The 23,874-nt window shown below is 35.5% G+C and overlaps 1 protein-coding gene across 1 annotated transcript in view; it reads right to left on the bottom strand.

Annotated features, from left to right (window-relative positions):
- KCNN2 (potassium calcium-activated channel subfamily N member 2) overlaps window positions 1–23,874 on the bottom strand; it is a 71,690-nt gene that overhangs the window by 25,767 nt on the left and 22,049 nt on the right. The window contains exon 4 of the mRNA XM_071424338.1: window positions 138–279. Coding sequence (XP_071280439.1) covers window positions 138–279 — 142 coding nt within the window. The remainder of the gene's footprint in view (window positions 1–137; window positions 280–23,874) is intronic.

Below are 23,874 nucleotides of genomic sequence, written 5' to 3'. Positions count from 1 at the left end.
TGGGTATGGTCTGATTAAGTATACCCTCTACAAGACAGCAGATGAATGTTTCTTTATGACTACCAAAAGTTTTTGGCTTAATTTCAAATTAATTAAAAGCAATCACAATCTCATATCCAATTAACAAATTCACTCACCATGATTCCAGTAAGTAAACAGACCCCTTTTCCACAGTATGTATTTGGTACCATATCCCCATATCCAATGGATAGAAAAGTTATTGAAATCAACCACATTGCTCCAAGGAAATTGCTAGTAACATCCTGTTGGTCATGGTATCTGAAAAGAAGAAGAAAACAATTTCTTTATCATGAAAACATTTGTTAAACTATTGTGCTCTCTGAAAAAAAATGCATTGACTGGTCCATACAACCATTTTTGTTTACAATCTCATTTTAAAAGGAGTTATAAGGAATTAAATATAACTCAAATACAAATACATGAGCAGTAATGGATCAGAAGATATAAAAACACCAGTAGTAGAAATAGTTTATAATTCAGTATTTGGTTATTACTGTAAAGCAGCAGAAATCTCTTTGTTTTTAACATAATCTCTTCACCAGGGGTACAAGTCCTGGTAATGCTCTGCAGTAGCATAAGACACCAGAATACCACAGTTGCTGCGGTCTGAGGCAAATATGAGAGTGAGAATGGGTTGTGTGCACAACCAGACAGCAGAGTACATCATCTCCTTGGCCTGAATGCAACTCTATGATCAGAAATCCAATCCTAAAAGAACACATAAATGCTGACTTAGACAACCTATGGTCTCTCTCCTTCTACAAGTTCAAGGTAAATAAAAAAGTATGCCATTGTATTTCTCACTATCAAAAGATGTTTACCTTAAATATAGCAAAAACTCCCTTTAGTGTTTAGTCAGCTATTATGTCAAATTTCACAATGTGCTGTTTCTTGACTTAGTTTCAACATTATAGTAGAATATGCTCATTTTTCCTTTCCAAAAACTGCTAAGTTTAGATAAATAATCTTTTCATCACATGATATATATACCAAATAGAAGGTGAAGATACATTTTATGTTTAAAAACCTGTTGTCACCACTCAGTCTGTGATGGGGGGAAAAAAAAGCCTAATAGCCTAAAGTAGGGTGGAATTTTGCTTCCTGGACAGAGCAGCCCTGCCATAGAGACTATCTGCAGCAGCCACTGCAGACTCAAGATTGCAATCACCCCTACAGCTGCTGTGAAGCCTCAGGTTCACTAAATGCTGTTAGATTCCCCAAGAGGATTATTTTAGCCAGTCCCTAAATCGGTGTCTCGCAGGGGGTCACAGAGGGCCATTTATTTAATTAGTTCACAAATCCGTAAACAACCTGCTTCCCACAACTGAAACAACTGCTTCTTTTTCCTTCCTTTCCGGACTGCAGTCTCCGTGACGGACCAAGAATGCAAAGCAAGCACAGAGGCACTCTCAGGAAATTCCCTGTTCTCACACTTTTAAGATATTCACCATAAATGTCTGCAGCATACTATCTTCAAAGTCCCACCTATGCTCTGATGATTACAACAACATAAAAGCTCTTTGACTGCCAGAGACCACAGCAACCACTCCAATCAAGTCTGTTCCACACTTCACCTGGATTTTCCTCTCTCCTGGTGTCAGTGTTGTCTCTCACATATCTTATGCAAATTTCTCTGTTTTGCCTAGAACAAAACTTAGAAAAATGTAGTAAAAGTCCACATTTGGAGGTCCTAAGGACATCAGCAATGATAACCACAACGGCAAAAAGAGTTAAAAAAAAGAACGGCAGATTTAGCTCATGTATGAGCTTTGCATGTAGCAAACCACAATCGGACATTGTTTTTTTTTTCTAGACTGCACTAAATGTTAGGGATTTTAGTCTCCACTTAAGATTCGTAGCAAGTAACAGCTGTGAAATAAATATATGGATACAGAGAGAGAAACACATTTGTCCCATCCAGGAGGCAAGAAGAAAGCCTGTGTACCCATCATGCTAATCCCTACAGAGTATCAAGTAAGAGATACAATCCATAGTGTCTGGATGAACTTCACAGAAGGGTACTAAAGCTACAATACATTCTAAGGTTAGCAATTCAGGCAAATATTAAGAAATGCCCACATAAATATTTATAATACATTTCTTTAATGCCTCTCTTTGGATTTTGAACCTGATCACTTCCATGCTTCATATGACTGAAAACAGAAGATTCAAAGACAACTCACTAAGTTCCAGAAATAAATAACCCATAAGAATATTAAAACTACTTTCTTAAGTCTTGAAGAGAAAGGGAAGAGAAAATGGGAGTCTTTATCCGCTTATCCTCCTTTACCCATGAAAGAAAACACACAAGCCAACCTACACATAGGTTCTTTAAAAAAGGTGACATAAATTTTAAAAGGCACATCAGAAGTTTTACAAGATTCATTGGAGACATGGAGACAATTAAGCTTCCCTAGATGAACTATTCATTAAAGCTATCTACATCAATATTTGTTAGCACAATTCAAGGAAGGACCTGCTTAAATTTTCCATCCTAGTTGTTAGGTCAGGCATCCTGGATTTCCTACTCAGAGTATTTTCACTTAGTTATGATTTTAAGGCTATAGTTCAGCAATCAAATTTTGCATGCTTAATTTAAAAATCATCACCACTACTTATTAATGAATTTACTGTGATTAAGAAACAAAGGATATGGGAGGGCATGAAATAGTTGCAGTTATTGCTGCAACTACTCAAGCACAGTAAAGCATGCAAATTACATAATTTGCCTAATTTAATATTTCAAAAAAACTAAAAACTTTTTCTCTTGCAACTGTACATGGAAAGTTGAAGGGTTGACTTCTCAAGTTAAAAATCTGTAGGTAAAATTGTGACGGTATAAAAAGGTATCACTCTCATGATAATCCTGTAATTTCTCTGTAATATTTTTAAGCAGGTAGTTTAATCTTGTCTCATATATTTTGTAACCTCACTTAAGATTTTTTAATCTCTTTGGTTAGCAGTTCTGGTATATGTCTACACGCTTTGGATTTTCATAAGATTACTGCTGTGTCAGCAGGGATTTCCAAGTACTTTATAAAGTCCCTAGGCACCACTATCACCTGGGACTCAAGCCTGAACCGGGAAAGTCAGGACAGTCATCTGCTACCCTGTGTCCACAATCAGGTAAAAAAATATTATTATATCTGCATCAAAGCAGAAAAAGCAATATCTTAAGAAAGTAGTATTGCAGAATATTTATTTTTACAGTCATGGAAATAGCTAAAAACTAACACCAGAGGCATTTAAATGACTTTCTTTTGAAGAAGGGGAAAGAAATCAACCCACTGCCCTTAGATGTGTTTTCAGAGTTATCCCAGCATCAAAGAGTGAACTTCTCCATTTATGCAGGGAATAGCCAAATGGTCACAGCAGAAGTTAAACTTTCTCATGTTTTTCTATAAGAGCTTCTCTAATGTGTGGCTCTAGAAGTCACCAGAAGACCACATAAAAGCCATTCCTACAACTGTATCTTTCACTTCACCACTGAGATTATCCCCAGTAGAGCCAATTCCAGTGGACATTATAGAGAGCAGAAAAGCCAACCACACAAGCACTGGAGCAGAGCTGTCTTGCTCTCTGTCAGTAATCACAAGCCGCTACAAACATCTCCTCATTCCAGCTGGACTGTGAAAGACAGCTTGGGTGTAACACATTCCAATATTCAACTGTTGTTTTCCAAAAGTATCCATTCACTCTACATCTGAAACTTCTGAAACCCAACAGGAAAACAATTTACTATGAAAAGCTAGGAAACCTGAAAGCTCAGAATTAAAGAAATAGAAACAAAGATTTCCTTTCAGTGAAGAGTTTCACACAAAGCAGAATCTTGTCATTACCAACCAAATTCCAAAATGGAAGATTTGTTGTCATTAATTCTTATTTATATAAAGGTTTTTATTTTTATGTTTTTTTATTTTTTAAATTAGTCATGGCAAATATATTCATATAAATATTTAAAGTCCATTATTCTTAATCAATAAAAAGCTGCATAAGAAAGATTGTGAATCACTTGAAGATAAGAACTAGTATTAAACTGTATTAAAACTGCATCTATATACAGTTTGACTTTCTTGATTACACCCAGACTCACACAGCTGCAGAATAAAGGGTCATTTTGAAAAGCTATGTATTCCTGCAGCGTACAAAAATCATTGGCTGAAGTCACACAGCCATAAGAATTATTTATCACACTTCTTTTCTAATAAGGGATATGTCAGCAGGCAGGCAGTGCTGCAGCTGGAACACACTATTCACCAGGCAATCATCATCCTGTGAAACACCACCATCCAGTTCTCACCAATCAGCATATATAAGTCTTGACACCACTCTAATTCAAACCAAAAATAGCTGAATGATTATATTTGTGAAAAAATAGCATGGCTCAATTCTTTCTCAAGCCAAACTGAGTGGGAGTTTTACAACTCATCTCAGAAAAATATAATATATTCCTCAAGCGACAATACTGCAGTGGCTTTGTTTGTCAAAGAAATATTTCAAATTCTTTATCAAACAGCAGTCTCCTTCTGCTTTCACTGTTAGTGTCATGATTTTCAGTACTGCTTCCCTTCCCTGTTCGTATGTGATGAAGTTTCATTTACTTGGTAGAACATCTGCTTTTTAGCTGCACATAATTATCACAAATTCACATCTGGACATTTAAGACACATTCATCTTAATAAGAAGTAATCAAGTATAACATGAAGTTTGACCACCGGTGCATTAATTCACACTCAGCAGTTCCAATTCAGTTACTCTTGCCTCCATGAACAGCCTCTGATAATTTTGCTATTTTTGGTTTTGCCTCCTTGAACAAGTCAAGGAAAGAACTAAAAATTATTGAAAAGATGACCATTTCTGCTGCTTTTACCATAATCAAGAAGAAAGTCCTGGCAATGGCAATTCAGGCTGAGGTTTTTTTTGTCAAACGTTAAAATCTTTTAGATTATTAACAGCTGGAAACAGGCTTATCCCAGTAAATCAGAAACTTGTCAAGGCTCTGTTGAGGAACTGATTGATCTAACCACCTATTAGAGGTCCCCCACAGTATCAGACCATTCTGTTACTGTCTTTTTAGTCTCAGTTAGATGGTTAGTACCAGCAGCATTTTATCTGTGATGATAGCAGAGATGTCTTTGTATTCCTTCTCCCTTCCCCCTGTTTAAAAAAAAGGAAAGAAGAAATCCATAATGGCACATGGAAGGAACAGTGGGGATGACTCCAAAAGCCAAAGTCAATGGAAGAAATTTTGCCTGCCTTGATGGGCTTAGGATCAGAAGGGCAGCTTGGAAAAATGTATGCCGCTCCTTATCTTTTTCCTAACACTGCTGTTGAGGTCCCCCAAATATTTACGAAGGGCAGCAAAAAATGTTCTTGTCACAATAACTGTTTAATGAAAGTGCAAAACACCACAACAAATGCCTGCATTTCAAACAGACTGACTCACAACATTAGCAGTTGTGAACCCAGTCAAAAGTAATGGGTAAGATTCAGTTTACTGGATTGCTTCTACCACAGCCAAAAATGTTCATGATTTTTCTGCTAAGAGCATTTTCAGGCTATTTACAAAAAGCTAATAAAACCAAGAAATGTGAAATATTCTATGTAATTAGCATGTTATTTGCTAAGATGAATGAAAAATATAATCTAAAAGAAAACAAAAGGAAATGGGGAGAAAAACCAACACAAAATCAGATGGGTGAGGTAGTACGTTTTAAGAAAATTTTCCATTATTTTTAATATAAACTATAGTTTAAATATAAGGGTAAAGACATAAAATTACCCCTAGCCTATGTCAGATAGCCACCCATCAATGCCTGAGCAACAGATAACCCACCAGTAAAGAATAAGAAATAAGAATTAAATGCCATTTTTACTAAGGATGCCAAGCCTTTACTTGTCTTCCACTGGTGGCAGCCTTGTCTTCAATGGTGCTGTAGAGAGCTAATGCTGTGCTAAATCATTATACCTGTGAATATTTTCCACCTTTCCAAGAGAAGTCATTCAGTTACAAGCAAAAAAGCTGCTGAAGCTCCTTAAAAGTACCTGACTTTTTTTTTTTTTTAATGTGCTTTCAATAATAGTGTTAAGAATGTTAAGGAGAATCTGTTGAATCAATTCTGTAAGTATTGGGAAATTGGGAAAGGCTTAAATTTGTGACAGACAGCAATCCTCTAGAAAGAATAGAAGATAGGAAAGCTCAGTATCAATGTATCAAAAAGTATTCCTGCAAATAAAGTGGTGACTACTGCTTCAGAAGGTCTTGACTATGTGAAAAAAATAATGTGTCTTATCAAAGTGTTTAGAGAGTTAAGGAGAATTTTTTCTTGCCTCAATTAAGAAATGCACCCACCTCTCCTCAAGCCCCAGTTTTGGTACTTATCCCCCAGTACAGGCATATTCTTACTCCCACTGTGTTCTTTTCAGCAGTTACAAGCTATTTTGCTCCTGCAGTGGCATAACTGAAGTTGTGATTTGTTGTGACTCAGCAGAATAAAGAATATACCTAAAGCTCTTGGAAAGGTGTACAAAAAGTCCTAAGCTTTGCCTACAGATGTGTTTTTTAAACATATCATCTGACTGTTTTGAAAAACAATTAGGTTCACTGTGCCTAAACATGGCTTATTTTAATGAAGTTAAATGTGCACAACGGAACAGAATGTAAGGCATATAGGAATACCTCTGTATCTCCCAGAGGTGAAAGCTGGGACTAACAGTAGCAGCTGTCACAAAAGTTCCATGACTGATTCTTCTCATTTCAAAAAACTTACAATAATTATTCTGTGTACAAAACTCTGCTTAATCTTAAGTATTTGGACTAACACATTCTATTATATTCACACCGTCTTCCTTCAGAAAGATCTATCTTCATGCTGCAGGGCAGGGTCAGGAATTCAGTGTTTCCCAGATCCGTTTCTTTACATTTGATAATATTCTGTCACCAAATAAAAAGAGTTTGCATGTTCCAAAGGAGGGCCTTCAGATTTTAAAAACTCAACTCTCTAGCCTTTCCCAGTTTCTATATACACACCCAGACTCTGCAGAATAACTAAGCATGCTTCACATAACTCAAGCTTTAAGAGGCAAAGTCAGACTCTAATGGTTGATATTAGTTGCTGGATCAGGAATAGCAATCAGCACCAAAACAGTATGGTATGAAAAAATATCCTTACTCATGGACTTAGGCATATGTATTACAATGTGCTCCACAATTCCATAATCACATGTGACTTTTTGGTCTTCACAAAAAACACATTAGTATCTTTTCCAATGGAAAGCACAACTGGTCACAGCATAAAATACCTCACTGGCATAGCATTTTTAGCCTCATCTTTTTGGAAATGAAATATCACGTTTTAATTTTTCATAGCTCTCTGACAGACTCTTTGGATGAAGTTAAGGTTTGTTTTTTTTTACAGCTGATGATTATTTTGGTGGCCTTCACCTTGCGAGCTCTCAGCTCCCAACCTCCCAGTTTGATTAGCCTGTATGCCCAAAGCTCTGGCTAAAACCCAATGAACACAAAGTCCTCTATAATGACTCGCATGTCTAAAAATAATTCTCTTAAATTAGACATTAAAAAATTGCATAACACCGAAATTCTTCATTTTGCCAAAAATAGTGGCATATCCAAAAGAGGCAAATTAGCCTCCTAAATGCATCAGGCTCTCCACAAAGCACAGCAAAAATGAGTTGTTGACACCCTTTTATTACTTTAGCAGCTTAGTGCGGAGAGCACTGACCATGGGGAGTGAACTCTTGTCAAGCTCTTCTTAAGCACAAAGCTGATTTACATCAGCATCTTCATCTCACTGTTCTACCTGTTAGTATACAGGCTGTCAAAGTATCTAAGAATATGTTTTTGAAGCTATTTGAATTTAAAATCAAATTTAAAATGATTCTTTAATCCAGTGGAGAGACATACTGTCTGAAAAGCTTGAGAAAAAAGCTGATAAAAGGAATGCGTATGTTAAAATCCTTGACAAGCCACACTTTGAGTAAACATTAACTCTGCTTTGAAAGCAAAATTCAACAAGTAATCCAGAAAGACAGTGACTGCAAACACACTAACTATTAGAAATAAAATCTGAAATATCCAAGAGCTGCTCCTCCTGTAGTTCTGTATATTATCTTTATCATAAATTGTTCTGTAAAGTAAACTACTATAAATATGCAGTTAATGTGATATTAAAATATATGAAAATGGAAGAAGGAAACTGAAGTGAGATAAGCAATCTTGAGGAAAAACTCCTGTTTTCCAGTACTTTTTAATCTTATTTTAAAAGATATGCCTGGATATTTATTTACACCCATATTTTTCACAAAGTCTAATCACTAAAATTTGTCAATACAATGAGAAGGAATTTAATTTTTAAAGTTTGCTTTGCTTTAATTTTTTGAGGTCCGCAAAAGCACTGGCTAAAGCTGTGTTATGATAAAATATGAATCATTCAAAATCAAAGAGTTTCTTAATGAGCTCTACTGCGAATCATTATATTCACTGGCAACTAATTCTAACCCTTCTAAAATTTTCCTTTATCTTGCATTTTGCACTTCCTCTGGAGATACTCTGTTACTATTTTATACCTGAAACTCTCTCAGAAGGAGGAAAGATTTTTTTTTTAATTGAGATTATCAGAATCAACTGATATCTAAAGATTCTGAATTAGTTTTCTGAAGAAAAACCTTAAAACAAAGTTTTAGAAAGTACAAATAGAATTCATCACAACAGACTTTAAATGAAACATACCTTTTTTTTCTGACATAAAACAGCAGAACAAGGTAAAAGTTAGCCTTTTATGGACGGAGAAAACAGGAGGAGGTGAAATTATATAGCAAAGATTAAGCTGAGTTCTTCAAAATGATTTTCTGACAAACAGAGAATTCTGAATGCATTTTTCTCTAATGGAACTAATTTACCATCACAAAATTTATTAGTTCTGTAGCTGATGTATTACCTTCTAAAAAAAGAATTGAAGCACAAGCTCATGGCCATTAAAGCCTGCTGGTTTGGGGTTTTTTGTCCAAAGTTCATTAGGATATCAACAATTTTACCAACATATGCAAGTTCTCTAATGTAATGGACATTGGAAACAGATGACTAAAATAAAATAAAATAAAATAAATAATATGCCAACTTCCTTTCCTTTAGAATTGAAAACAGAACACTGGATTCATCAAAATGTATGTTCTGGATAAATTGGAGAATAAAACTGGTTTAAATAGGACAGCAATTTACAAATAAACATTTTAAAAAATCTAGACAGAATTTATTTTTATTTTTTATTTTAGATCAGAGCAGAAGCCTGCAGTCAGTGCAAGTTTCATTCAGTTACTCAGAACTGGGGACCAGTTTACCACTCTGTATCAGGAACACTGCTGCAGCTATGTGCTTAACTTAAATCAGCCAAATTGATCTTACTGTTGATTAGATTTTAATTTATTTTATAAAAAGGAATGACTGTATTTACACTTTACCTTCTGTAAGTCATTGCTTGAAACTAAACAGATTTTACTGAATATTTCTAAAGACAATTCCAAACCCAATGTCTATATACTTTTGAGAGTCAGCTGAAAGTTATACCAGATCTCACAAACAGTTCATTAGTAAAGTATTGGGGACTACACCTTTAATGTTCTGAAGCATAAAGTATAAAAAAAAAACCTAAGGATTGCTGAATGGGAAAAGAAACAAAGAAAGCACTTGTAACAAGTATTTCCCACTTACTTTTGACGTATGAAATTTCAGCATAAGATTGTAAATATTTAAGGAAAAAACCCCAGGGTTCTCCCTTTTGAAATTTTGTTCTCTTTGTCAAACCAATCAGAAGGCTAGGAAAATACTTTGGAGTTAATTTTTGTGATTAACATAGAGATGTTCATTTAGAGGGATTGAGAAAGGTTATCTACATAGAAGACATTCCTGTGACTCTTTTCACCATGTCTTACAGCAGACTCAGCTCACATGGACCAGCTGCCACAAGGTCCTCAAGGGAAATGCAAGTTGAGAGAATAGCATAATTTCAGATAGGCTAGAAATAATGCAATAGGGCAACATGTAGTACTTTACTCTGGCGTGGTAATAAAGGAACATCATCCTCATTTGCTTATACAGACCTCTGCAGTGTCACATTTGAAGACAGATGTGTTGCCCACCTAAATGTAACCAAAAAGAAAAGGCTTAAGAGACCTTCATAATATGTTAAATATGCTAGATGCAATTACAGTTTTCTTTGCTCTGTTTTAGGCCTTGACATGTTGTCACCAAATTCTGTCATACTGCCAGTATAAGATTATACGTAGTCTGAACCTTGCACTTTTCTCCCCCCTTTAGTCATTAAAAAAGAGTAAAATTTGATGTTTTCCTTGTCAGACAAAAAAAACCCTTGCATTTTCAATTTGTTTTCCATTTGCTTTCAGTACAGAATAACTTTTGTAGTGATCATCATTTTAATGACAAACATTTACCAAAAATAAAGGAGGATCTTGTACTATTTTCTCTGAAGACTATGAACATGACAGAACACTTTCTAATGATATGTTTTTTTTACCAAAACCACTTTGTGCCCTGATATCTTGGCCTTCATTCAAGACTTTCTGACCGCATTTTAACTGCTTTCAATGAAGCACTGAAGAAAGACTGAAATTCTGTGCTCCGAAGGAACTTAAGCAGATGACATTTTCAAAAAAAAAAAAATCCACATATTTTCACTCTGTTTTTAATGGAGGGGAGTACTCTGGTTGGTGTGGCAGCAGAACTTACCTTTTGCGCTATCTACACTTGAAGCATGTGTCTTAGAGTCTACATGTAAAACATCTTGGAAGAGTCCATTAATAAGCCAGAAATTATTTAATGCCTATTGTTTACACCACTGGCAAATTCTATGGAAATCATACAGCAGATATGTGTGTTATCTATGTGACTTTCATGCTTCAACTCAGTTCCTTGGTCAAGATTTAAACAGGCAAGCACATATTCAGGGGCTATGCTTAACTAAGAATGCACACAGTGGGAACATTCAACTTTGGGACTGCTGTCTGTAACTACACTGGCTTGTTAGGAAAACTCAATTTAATTTTAACTCTTACTAATTATTTGTTTCTCAGAGTGTTTAATGCTTCATAAAGGCTGCCAACATAATTAGCATTAAATTACAACAACATGCTGGAAGATGAAATGTTAAACAAACTTGAAATCTAATTTACAGTGCTCTCTTAGCCCTAGAGATGAGATGAGTTCACTGATGGGACAAATACCGAGAAAATGTAATATGCACAAGCAGGTCTTTTTCTAGCAAGAATGGTGCTCTTTGGGAGCTATTAAGGCTCCTCTATTCACTTGTTTGACTTGCAAGATTTACAAATATAAGAAAAACTCAATCCAGTTGAAAAAAAGAATCCCAAGCATTTTTAAGAACTCCAAATGTGACTGGAGAGCTACAACTTTTATGGTATTTTAACTGTTTCAGTTGCTCTGCTTCATAAAAAGTATCTGAAATTATAACTTGAAAGCAATGCAAAAAGTAACAAAAAGAGATATTTATTTGGGGCTTTCTTCCCTCTTCATTTTAAATGAGAAATGAAAAATTTCTTGCAGGTCAAAGACACTTTATTCCATTACTGAAAGTCCATGACATTAAAGAATAAACAAGTCTGAGATCTCAGCATATTTGTTTTGGAAAAGAAAAACTAGACACTGAGCTGTAGATGTTTGTCTCATTTGAGTAGAGTACAGGCCATGTTAAAACTAAACTGTATATCTGAAGCTACAAAACTTTCACTTTAAAAAGGTATAAACAAGGATATGTTGTAGACAGACAGATAGATAGACAGATAGATAGATAGATAGATAGATAGATAGATAGATAGATAGATAGATGTATACACAGAAAAATTTTCCTGTAAGAATTCAACTACATTTGAGTGTTACCTTTTAAAGAACTCAACACCATGATGTGACTAAAAGAAAAATTATCTTTCACGTTTAAAATAAAAATTCCTTGGTTTTCTCTGGATGCATCCTTTGAATTCCAAAAATTCAGTTGTGACTCCCTTAAAGGGGGAGAGGAAAAAGAATTCCAACTATATGGATTAAAGATCCCTGGAAAATACATGAAATCTAGTCTTTCTTTTCCATAATGTACAGCTTCAGTCAATTTTTCTGCCAGATTCTGGAGTCCTGACTAGAGAAGTACATATGGGGCAGTGGTACAGCCACAAGGACTTCAGCAGGGAATGGCTTACTTATTCTGAATATCCTATCCAAAACCATGAGAAATAAAAATGTAAGCATGCAGAATTTACAACATTTCCTCTATTTTCATACCTCTCACCTGGTTTCTCAGAATGAGTATATCTAGATTGCATCACTACCTGCACAATAATTTGAAATAATATAAAACATCAGCACTGCAATCACACTTTAGTAGAATCCTTTGCTCACAAAGTTCAAATAAATTTTGTTATTCAGAACAGGGACATCAGACCAAGCAACAGCAGTAAACATGATTCTATGCATGATGTAATCACAAAGAGCTTAAATGGCTTTGGTCAAGGTCACAACAGAACTGTAGGTCGGATTCTCTAGCTCATGCTATTTCAACAAACAGAACACCTTTTTTGTCAGTAAATAATGCAGTTTGTCACAAAAAATATGCACTGTTTATTGCTTTTGTGACTTTACACATTATTTGTATATTTACCATACTTTTGTTGGTATAATAAAACCTTAACTCCAGTGTTCTATACTACCAAAAATGCTACTACCACTCTTACCTCAATAATGGAAGAGTGCTAGGGTTGATCCTACTAAAACCAAGCTAACATTATTGCAGTCTATATTTTTGTTTTCCTTTGAAAAAAAAAAAAGAAAATAAACCAATAGAATGTGTGATTCCTGGTACAGATGGTTGTGTCTCCTGCAGATACTAGCTCAGGACATAGCATCTGCTTCTTTGCCTATTATCTGTGATATACGTGATTTTCTAAAAATCAAGAGAAATCACAGTCCACATCAGAAATACGACCACTGAAGGACAACAGTATCCTGCTGAGGTTCACTGACTGCATCAGCAGGTTTTCTGCCTCCCAGCACACAAGGAACAAGGAAGGCAACTGATGTGATCTGCTTGCAAGGAGAAAATACCACTCTAAAAGCAGTATTATTAAGAACTATCATGCACATTTTTTTGTTAAATCCTTGTAGGCTTGAGAAAGGATGAAAATTAATGCAGAAGGTATTACTGAGAGCTGACAAGTATCAAGGTATTCAATTAACTAAATGTAACATATAATTTGCCTTTAAACGCCTTGGAAAGAATCTACTGCGAAAGACTGCAATTTAACATCAAAGTTTAAACAGTCAGGGTTACAATTTTAGAAGCTCATTAGTCTGAAGGTGCATCGTGATTTTCTGAAAAGATGAATGATTAAAAACAGAGTTAAAAAGAAAAGACATTTGGGCATGAATACTTGATCTGAAATCTCTGTTTGATTTTAGGGAATGCTGTATCTCTGATTTCAGATTCTGAGAAGCTTTGCCAATTACATCCACTGCATTCTTTTTAGTACAAAATAATAAGAGGTCACCTTTAACTCAAGGAATTAGAACATCAAGTATCTTCTTTCTGAAATGCAGTGAAAAGATACATTGTTTTTATTAGAAGGCAATTATTTACTGTAAATATTTTGCAAGGTCGTTTTCCACATGTACAACTGCATGCCCAAAAAATGCATAGTCTAGCTCCTGAACTGACACTAAGGTCCGTGTATATATTTCGGACAATTCTGGACAAGTCAGGCCAATTAATCTAGAGTGTCTACAAACACTGGTAAATTCAGGTTGTTCAATAAAAACAAAGAATGCAGTGACTGAAGAACGTGGAACAAAGGTTAATGTCATCCTTCTGTAGCTACCAAAAGCAAGCCTGAAGCTTGCACTTCCAAAGAGCACCTGCAGCAGAGTACACTCCACACCCTCCCACCCCACTGCAAGCCCAGCAGCTGGTGAGGCAGGTGTCACAAACCCACGGCCAGGTTCCTCCCTCAGGCATACTGCAGACAGCTACTGAATTCAACACAAAGCAACTGACCCCGCTGGCACAACTGATTATAACCAAAATACCTTCCATGCTCTGCTGTACTTTTTGCCAGAGCTGACCAAGACAGCAGCTTCTCTTCTCTAGAACTCATGTCCTACAACCCCTCTGTATGTACTAGAAAGGTTGACAGCCAAAAAAAGGAAAACATGCTCAGGCAAAATCATCTTCTCTCCTCAAGCAGCATTAAGTTGCAATAAGACTAAACTATTTTTTCTTGCTTCTACATAAAATTTTTCAATTTAACTTTTATACAGCAGCTGAGGAAACAATGCATTTTGACTATTAGATGCTTTGTTTCATTAAAAAAATATCCAGACCTTATTGGACAGCCAAAACACAGAGTGGCTCACAGTTCTTTCTGTAAACTAAGACAAGGTACTCCTTCTAGGTGTCTCTTGTGTTTATTAAAAAGATAAGAGATTTTACAAATAATAATTAGGCACTGGTTAAAGTCTTATTTAAAAAAAAATGACACTTCCATATCACAGAACTGTTAACTCCTAAATAATTTATCAAGAGTTATTCAATCAGCACCCCTTCCTGAACATGGATTTTTCATGGTAGAAGCTAACTTATGAGATCACCAGGTTACAGGTTGAACCATATAGTTTTGACAGCTGAGTCCCAAACTTTTAAAGTTTTTTAGTCACATTTCTGTTTAACTGTTTGCTCTACTGTGCAATGACCAGAAGCTCACTACATTAAAACCATGTCCTTTGTATCCTTCCTAGTCTGCTGTTGGATATTTCCTATGAAAGAAAAACCCAACCAAATATAAAAGGATTTAAAGATAACAAAAACAAAAATAAAATCCAAGCTCAGCTGCTGTGCTCAAGCAGCAAGATACAAGTGTTCCATCATGTTATAAAATGGGTATGCATGTGTTAGCAATGCCTTGGGTAATAGTCACTAATTTTTGCTTTAACTAAAAGGAACTGTATCAGCTCTTCTTGAAAGGTGGAACTGTATCAGCTCTTCTTGAAAGGTATGGTCTATAGCTCAAGGTTTCAAGGTCATTCCCAATGTGGAAAGGTAAAGTCCTAAAGAAAAAGAAAAAAAAAAAAAAAAAAAAACAAACAAACAAACAAAAAAAAAAAAAACCAAAAAAAAAAAAAACCAAAAAAAAAAAAACAAAATAAAGAGGGCCAGCCAAGCAGGTTGGTCTCACTGGAAGCTGAAAGATCCTCCATCCATATCTGGAGAAAATATATCTGGACAAAAATACCACAGCAGCATGGCATGGGTATGCAGCAGCACAAAGGAAGCTGTGGAGAACAGACCTTTACTGCCTATCTCACTCCTGCATGGCCAGCAAAACCTCTTTTGGCATCTTACTGGGCTAGTGAGTGTCCTAATGTTTAGTCTAGTAGTCCACTAAATTCCATCTTAAGCTTTTGGATATTTTACTTCTAGTAAGTAAAAATTGCTTTGCAATTTCAAGCTGTGTATACCTTGCTTGTAAGGTCTCTTTGCACCTGTTGAAGATTCACAAATAACCTGCTGCAAAAGAGGAATGACAGCACTACAGGGAAGGGAAGTGAAGCACAGGTATGGTATAGTAAGTGAAAGACCTTGGATTGCAGAACTACTTGTGGAAAAGCTGAGTTTTAGTATTCCAGCCTTATAGAAAATCCTGATCTTTGAAAAATTACGTTCATTTATCCAGTCCTACACATAACTTTCAAGTCCCAGGTTTTTAAAGTTCTTCTGCCTTGTACTCCAAAACTGCCTACAGCTCAAGATATTTTTAATGCAGCCAGTCTAATAAACAAAACAAACATTATGGAACTGCATTTATAGCTACTCAAGTTTAAAAGTATTAAGATATTCTTTAACATAACCAATGGCCTACTTTATAATGTCATCAAACAAAATAAGCACTGGTGAACAATGTATCATTGTACTCCTAGCCTGGGACACACAATCTTGAAGTCTGGCATACCTGAAATATAAATCTCATTCACTTCATATTAAGTGAATACTTTTTTATACTTTCGGCTGACCATGTTTGTCATAGAAGACTACATTAACACTAATATTAATAAAAATCTTATGTTCTGCAGTTACATATTTAATAATTCTTGTTTATGTATTAGAATAGATTTTATTGTTTTAAAGACAGCATACACTGGTTTTTATTGCTATTTTCACATTTTAGGCAGTTTTTTGCAAGTCAAAGTTATTAGTAAATATTTACTTAATTCATGGAATAAATAAAATTTTTAAAAACAACCGCCCCCACAAGCAAAAAACCCCAAAACATCGCAAAACCAATTTGCAGGCCTATATACAATTCCTGATACTGATACTTAAGTTTGTACCCAAGGCTCATGCCAATAATTTGGCATGATTCGCATGATTACCCAGGCAGATGCAATCATTTTAGCCCCACCATCAAAGGACTTTAAGCTAATGCAAGCTCACTGGTTTCCATAGAGTCTGCAACCAGGTTTCAAAGCAGGCTGTAGCCCCACGGCACTGACACCCTCTATTTCTGTGTGTTCTTAACCTATTCAGGTACCTGCTGCTCTGGAACATTTGGAGTACTTTTTACCTTCACTGTACCTTCGCAGTGATTAGGGACTGATCTCTTTTGCTGTCAGTCTTGGCAAGAGAAGATACCCTTAAGCCCCAAGTCACAAGCACCGCATACGAAGTACAGTACAGAGACTTCTCCTTAGAGCCCAGCTGTCCCAATGCAGCCTGAAGCGAGACCTGCACACGCCTGGCAGGAGCACAGCTTCACTGACCAGACAGGGCACTTGGAGGTCCCACCACCAAACCAACATGAACATACTCCCCTCTGCAAGTGAGAACACGGAGGCTCTTGCCTTAGGCTTCTCCACTTGAGGCAGGGAGTACAACAGGGAAAAGAAGCCAGCTAGCAGGGTGTAAATTCCTGCCTGGGCAGTGTTCTCAGCACAAGCTGTCAGCACAGTCAGCATCCATCAAAACCAGACAGTTCAGCTTAAACTGCTCTATCAACGCATGAAGGTATCATCTTCATCAGAACACCACCAGCCTTCAAAGTGTTTAGCTTCCCTTTTTCCTCATTAGAAATTATGACATTTATTAGTACTGCAGTATCATATATGTAAGTGTTATTCTTGGACACCACTGTGCTGAGCAGTGTGCAAACATAGTTCAAAGACAACCCCCGACCCAGAAACTTGCAACCTAAATAATCCAAGACACTTCTCCAATTCACATTGCAAAGATGTCTTCAATACCCAATTAATTCCTGGTTTTCCACACTGAGTGTAGCTTAACTTTAAATGTTAGGTTACTGTTTTATAAAACTGAATACTTCAATTCAGTTAACCGCTCTTGTGGAAAGCCACAGGAATTTTGTCAGTAGATTTCATTTATCACAGAAAAAGGCTTAAAAAGAAATATTGGATATCAATCTGGGTTAGAGGAAAAACAACTGCAAGTAGAGTCATGATCTATTGTCTCAGTAAGAAATGTTCTAGATTGATCAGCCTGAGATCTGAACTAGTATAATATCACTGTTTTGGGGAGCACAAGTGTAAATGACGACACACACCAATACTTACTACTTCTAAGTGATGGTGCAAATCACTTACTATCTCAAGATCAGCTGTAGTAAAAACTATAGCTGATTTTGAACTTTTAAAGAAAAAAAACTACCCAAGCAAGAAAAATCTGCTGTTGAGACAACAAATTAAAAGGATAAAATCACAGAAAAGGAAAATAAAGAACATACAAAATATCGAAAAAGCACCTCCTCATGTTTCCTGCCATTAAACCACTAATTTCCTTGAATTGCACAATTTCACAACACTATCTATATCCTTGTATGGGCCTCATAAATTTGAATTTTTAGGGCTGAGTCGTAAATTCCCAATAGAATCCACTCTTCAATATCTAAGGCTAGAGTCAGCATATTGGAAGCTTATTCGCAGTGAAGTGATAACCATGGCCTATACTCCTCACTTTGCTCAAGAAGCAAAAGAGAACCAGTAGAAAACCTTAAATTCACACTTCAGGGTGCACTTTTCAAAGATGTTAAACTGTTGGAGCAACGAATTCTATTTTGAAGTGACAAGACATTGCTTTTTGCTTCAGTATGACCCTATTTTATAAGGATTGCTTTTGGGGTACTATGTCAAATAGCTTTTACTCATTTTGAAGCAAAATATTCTGAATAGTTTAAAAGGCTGGCCAAAAGACGGAGGAAAAATTCAATTATCACATCTAAAAATATGAGGATCAGAATATATAACTTTGGACCCAGTAATGAAATAATGATAAAAAAATTTCCATAAATTGCTTTCTTATCGGAAAGAATTTGGAGCACATACAACCATTTTTACTGACCAGAACAAAGACTGTTCTCTTAATACTGTTTTATAGATTCAAGATTAATTTAAAAAAAAAAATCTTTTCATCCTTGAAAGCACCTAAGTACTGCCCTGTATTTTCACTCTTTTCAGACTTTTCTGCTTAGAAAAATAGTTTTCACTTTGCTTACTGTTTTTGAACTGTACATGAGCTCTTCCACTTCATTCTATTCTACAACTGATATACATATAAGTCCTTTGTAAATAATAGGGAATTTAACCTAAGAAAAGTTTTCTTGCTCTAGTTAATCTGAAAGAAAGATATTTTTTTCTTTAATTAAGCAAGTAGATTTTTTTTTGCTTGTTTTTTAACTTTTTGTCTTTTGTCTTCCTCAAAGCTGGATCTGCTATTTTTGGACTACAGAAACACTGATCTTCTTTGGCTTGATATGTTTTTGTGAAGGCATGACTATATCTAGTGACACTTCATCAGTTACTGCTACTTTCCATATTTATAAGGAAAATTCTAATAACCTAAATCAACTGAAGAGTATTCTAACTTATATCCCAAAGTTATTTTGCTGAGAATACACAAACAGCATTTTCAAAGGGAAGGAAAATATTAATTTAAAAAAATAGCAAACTCTACATGCATCAGAACAGGTGCATCTGTTTTTCCCCTTATACATATATAAGTATACATAACTGTTTTGTTTTCAAGCAAAAGAACACATTATTTAGATATTAATCCCTCTGCATACACCTAGAAAAGGAATATTTTATTTAGATCGATTGCTCTTTTTTGGATCTGGGTTATGCACATCAGACATTTATCAATGTACTTCTATGAATAGATTCCCTTGTTGCCTTCATTGTATGATAAAATAATGGATCTGATGGTCTATTTGTAACTTTTGCAGCAAAAATACAATTGGTTACATGTGGTTTTAATTATTAATTGCTTTGAGATGTAAATATTATAAAACAATAACCTAACATTTAAAGTTAAGCTACCCTCAGTATGGAAAACCAGGAATTAAGACTAGTAGGCAGAGAATCATTCATTCACAGCACAGCTGCAAGTCAGGATGATGACAGGACATCATTGCTTATTGTTGTTTTGAATATTTAACTTTTAATGTTTTCCACCACTGAAGAAACCTGGCTGCCAGTAGGACATTCTAGTTTCAGTGAGCTGTGAGCCAAGGGAAGGTAAAGAATCATGATAAACAGCCAGCACCGTCCACACACAAACACTATTTGATCTGTTGACAGTCATGAGACTGAAAAAAATGAAAATCATGTGTCATTGCTTCTGACCTTCTGAGCCTAAAAATAGCCTTAAAATAAATGTCCAGGCTTGGTTTGTTGTTGGTGGGTTTTATATGCTTGTTTGTTGGGGTTTTTCGGGGTTTTTTTGGTTGCTTTTTTTAAACTAAGAACAAGAATCTTCACACTGGCACTGCAGAGAATGCAAAAAGCAATTTCCATTAGAAGGTGGCCTTGTGAATATGCATGCAACATACAACGTCAGATAAGGTCCTCAATACAAGTAAAGAACTGAAATACATACTGAGAGGAAATTAGATAGCTAAGAAACATTTTTTCCTTCATGAATTACAACTGAAGTGTCAGTGTATCCACTAGCTTGTATCAAATGAATCCTTAACATTTGCCTCCCAGTTGTCATGTGTGAGCTGCTTACTGGAAACTTTGTAATGGTATCATATTTCCAAGAAATAAGACAGACATTTATTTGTAGAAAACAAGAATGAGCAGAAAGCAGAAAAATATTTCACCATCACACACAGATGGGATTTTGCATATGTGTGTGTTTTTTGAGTTTGTTTTTGTTAAAACAAGGAGAGAATACAGAGCAGAAACTGACAAGAGGGAGAAATGCTGACTAAAACAAACTGCTCAAACTGAACTGATTTCACTGCCAAAAGTCAAAGAGATGAACAAATAGAACAACAAATGGTGCCAAAAGTGTGCTCTCTGCAGAAGAAAATCCAGTTCTGTTCTCAGTTCTCCTCTGCAAATCCACAGAAATGCCAGGCATGTGATATGATATGCTCTGTACATACAACAGTGTAATGTGGGCATTTCTGGTTCATACTGCTTGGTACACAAGAAACAGGCACGTTATACCCATGTGTGTATTCAGAAGACAATATTTTTTCTTCCTTCCATAAAAAACCCAGATCATAAAGAGTGGCGACCTTTCACACAACCTAGAAAAGTGGCCGACTTCTCACAGAAGAGACAAGAGACACCCATTCTACAGAAGAGTAGAATTCTTCTACTCAGATTCTTCTTCTAGTCAGATTCTTCCATGACTTAATGCTAAACATACTGACTTTCTTTTTCTTGAGAAACCAAACTTTTCTAACTGAAATAAACAACTGATGCCCATGCACAAATCCATTTTGAGTAACAACATATGTATGGGAAACTGCAAAAACTAATCTGCTTGTAGGGCTCATAATTCAAATGTGAAACTAATATACTCGTAAGTGTTCTAGATCATGTGCCTCAGAGATGTTATAAATACAAACATCTTTTGAGTTCGACCCAATAAAAAATTTAGCTTTTCATTATGAAGCCTAGACATGAAAACCAGCAATATACTACTACTGGCAATGAGAAGGCAAGATGAAACCGATGCAATGCAATCTTCCTCTCAAAATAGACATTATGTATACAGCAACACTTGATGCTTTCCCCACCTTTACCTTCCAAATTCCCTCATCTAGATTACTGTGCAGCCCTAGCAACCCATTTATACTCAGCTGGCTGTCCACCACCATTATCTGTACCACTTTCTGCCCTCATACATGACCTTACACTCCAATCATGGAAAATACCTTGCTCACCAACCCAAAATGTCACTTGCTATAATTAGCATTCTGGGAGCTAACTATACAGTCATTAAGGCACTGAGAAAGACACATGCCCTGTCTTAGTTCAGTGTATATCAAGTGATCAGTCAGATGACCATTAATGAAGTGAAGTCTTTATTCAGACAGCCAACTTGCCTGGCTCAACCCATGACCTGTCTCCACAGGTTATCTTTCAAGAGACAGATAATGATGCTCTTTCATGTTATCTTCCTATGAAATGTGGGGCTTTCAATCTCCCTTCCTATTCCCAGGATTGTCTGCAATATAAAAACTTAACTTTGAATAGAACAATCTGAACACCAGGCTGTCATTCAGCAGCAACAGCTTTTGCTGAGCACACACAACTCCACAATAAAGGACACTGCCTACTGTGACTTCCCTCCTCACTGAGAACATGGAACAGAATGAGAATCTTTCCTCTCCATTCCGAAATCTTAATATTTTAATCTATTATGACTTATCACCATCATCTTGTTCCAATTTGGATGGTCAGTTAAATGATTTAATACACCAAAGAAATATTGCTAATGCAAAATAATGTAATGCTACTATATAAGAGAAACTAGAGCATGGTGCTGGAGTGATGCAAAGAAAAAGTTAACACCATCAAATTTTATTAATATAAATCACCCCTTTTCAAACCAAAGATACCAGGTTGCTGCCTAATTCCTAATTTCTGTTAGATGTATTAAAATTTGTTATGTTTTCATATATAGCAGCAAATGGAAAAGACTCTTAATGATAGAATTTATTTTCAGGATCTGTGTCCAAAAATTTATTTTTTGTGTACAAAAAATAGTCTACTTAAAATAAAAAAAGGTTCCCTTGAGTTAAAACTAAGAAAAAAGTCAAGAGTAGTTGGGAAAAAATGTACCTCATTTGTGTAAACTACACTTTTAACATCTAAGCAATTCAAAGCCATAAGGACCTTGGGACACATCTGAGGACTGTGATTTCTACACAGAACAGAAATTATTCAGTGGCCATATTTGTCCTTTCTCATGATAAATGGCTATTGTATGGGGTTTTGAGGTTTTCTTCTGAGAACTTCTATCTTACCTCATACCTCTATAGGGGCTAAAGATTTAAATGGTTTTGATGGGCTGACTAGTAACTGGAATCCAGGGTCAGTATCATCTGTTTGGCAAAATACTTACATATTCCCTCAAGCAAAAACTGGAAGCAAAACACAAAAAACTGGCTGTCCAACTAGCATGAATGACATAAGTATCGAATTCCAAAAGCCAAAATATATTCTTTTTAATGTTTCTGAAACATAAAATTAACTTTTTTCCTTTTTTAAATATGAATCTTGGACTGGGATCCAGTGACAGAAGGCAATTATGCTAGAGATATATTAACCTAGTACTAACTTTTATATTTAACTTGCTTTTAGTTGTGTTGTGTTTCAGTTTTAGAGGAGTCTGTAGCTACTCAGCCTACTGTCCAAACTATTACAGTCAATTCAAGGACAGCAACTGCAAATTAAAATGTGGAAAATACATTACTAACTTAGCAGAGAGTTGAAGAAAATTCAGCTTTTTGCAACCCTGACTTCGGTGTACCTAACCAAATAAATAATCTTATTCCCAGAACAACAGTGATGCAGAAGTGTGTCACTTTCTAAATATAAATAAGCAAACTAAAAAACTCAAAACTTTACAAGAGTGCTGTCATCATTCCCCTTGATTGAAAAATCAGTGAGGTGGTCTTTGTTTCTTTTATTTTTACTGTTACTTATATACTATACATTCTTGTCCTCCAGTCTGTATGCTAGCAAATAAATATGTTTTACAGATATGTATCAGACAGTAGCAAATATTTTTCAGTAATTTTCACTGAGTTGTACTAGCTTATTTTGAAAGCACATGTATAAAAAAGTTAATAAAAAATTATTATTTCATCACCATCATTATCAAGCAGTTATATGTAATGATAGCAATGGATGCTGAAGTTATTCAGAGCCACTTCAAACCAACAGTTTGGGAAATGCCTGAGTAGACACTCAAGAATTCCTGAGCAGCAATTGTGTTGAAAGAAAACTGGTAGGAAGAGAAGTGGAGAATATGAGATAAAGAGGAGAGACTTTGCAGAAGTCAGTTATATATGAAACAAGAACACACTTATGAAAACACAGCTGCTACAGATTGAGTAAAAATCTAGGGTACTCCTTCGCTGCCACTATGGGGAATATTCTGAAACTGTAATATGTCATTGTGTCTTAACATCGTATCTTCAGAATATTCTTAAACTATTAGTCAAGCTGTAATATGAGGAAACAATATTGATACAAAGAAATTTTAGCAATAAAACTACAAAATCATGATTCCTACAGTTATTTTTAAGATCAGGTATTTTTCCTTTTAACAAGTTGAAAATGAATGAAAGCAGTAACTTAAAAATGCACTATGGTGTTTGATTTTACTGCTGACTTGAATCATTTAGCTGTCACAAGTAACTTCCCTAAACTGATTCTAAAATGGACAGACATGGAATAGAATAGAAAAAACAAAATGGTCAACAAACAGAAGAAGTAGAAATGCCTTA

Source organism: Agelaius tricolor, unplaced genomic scaffold (assembly GCF_023055355.1).
Source record: "Agelaius tricolor isolate 1412-34295 unplaced genomic scaffold, bAgeTri1.0.p SCAF_4, whole genome shotgun sequence".
NCBI classification, from domain to species: domain Eukaryota; kingdom Metazoa; phylum Chordata; class Aves; order Passeriformes; family Icteridae; genus Agelaius; species Agelaius tricolor.
Note: the sequence above shows the minus strand (reverse complement) of the source record. Positions and strands in the feature narration are given on the sequence as shown.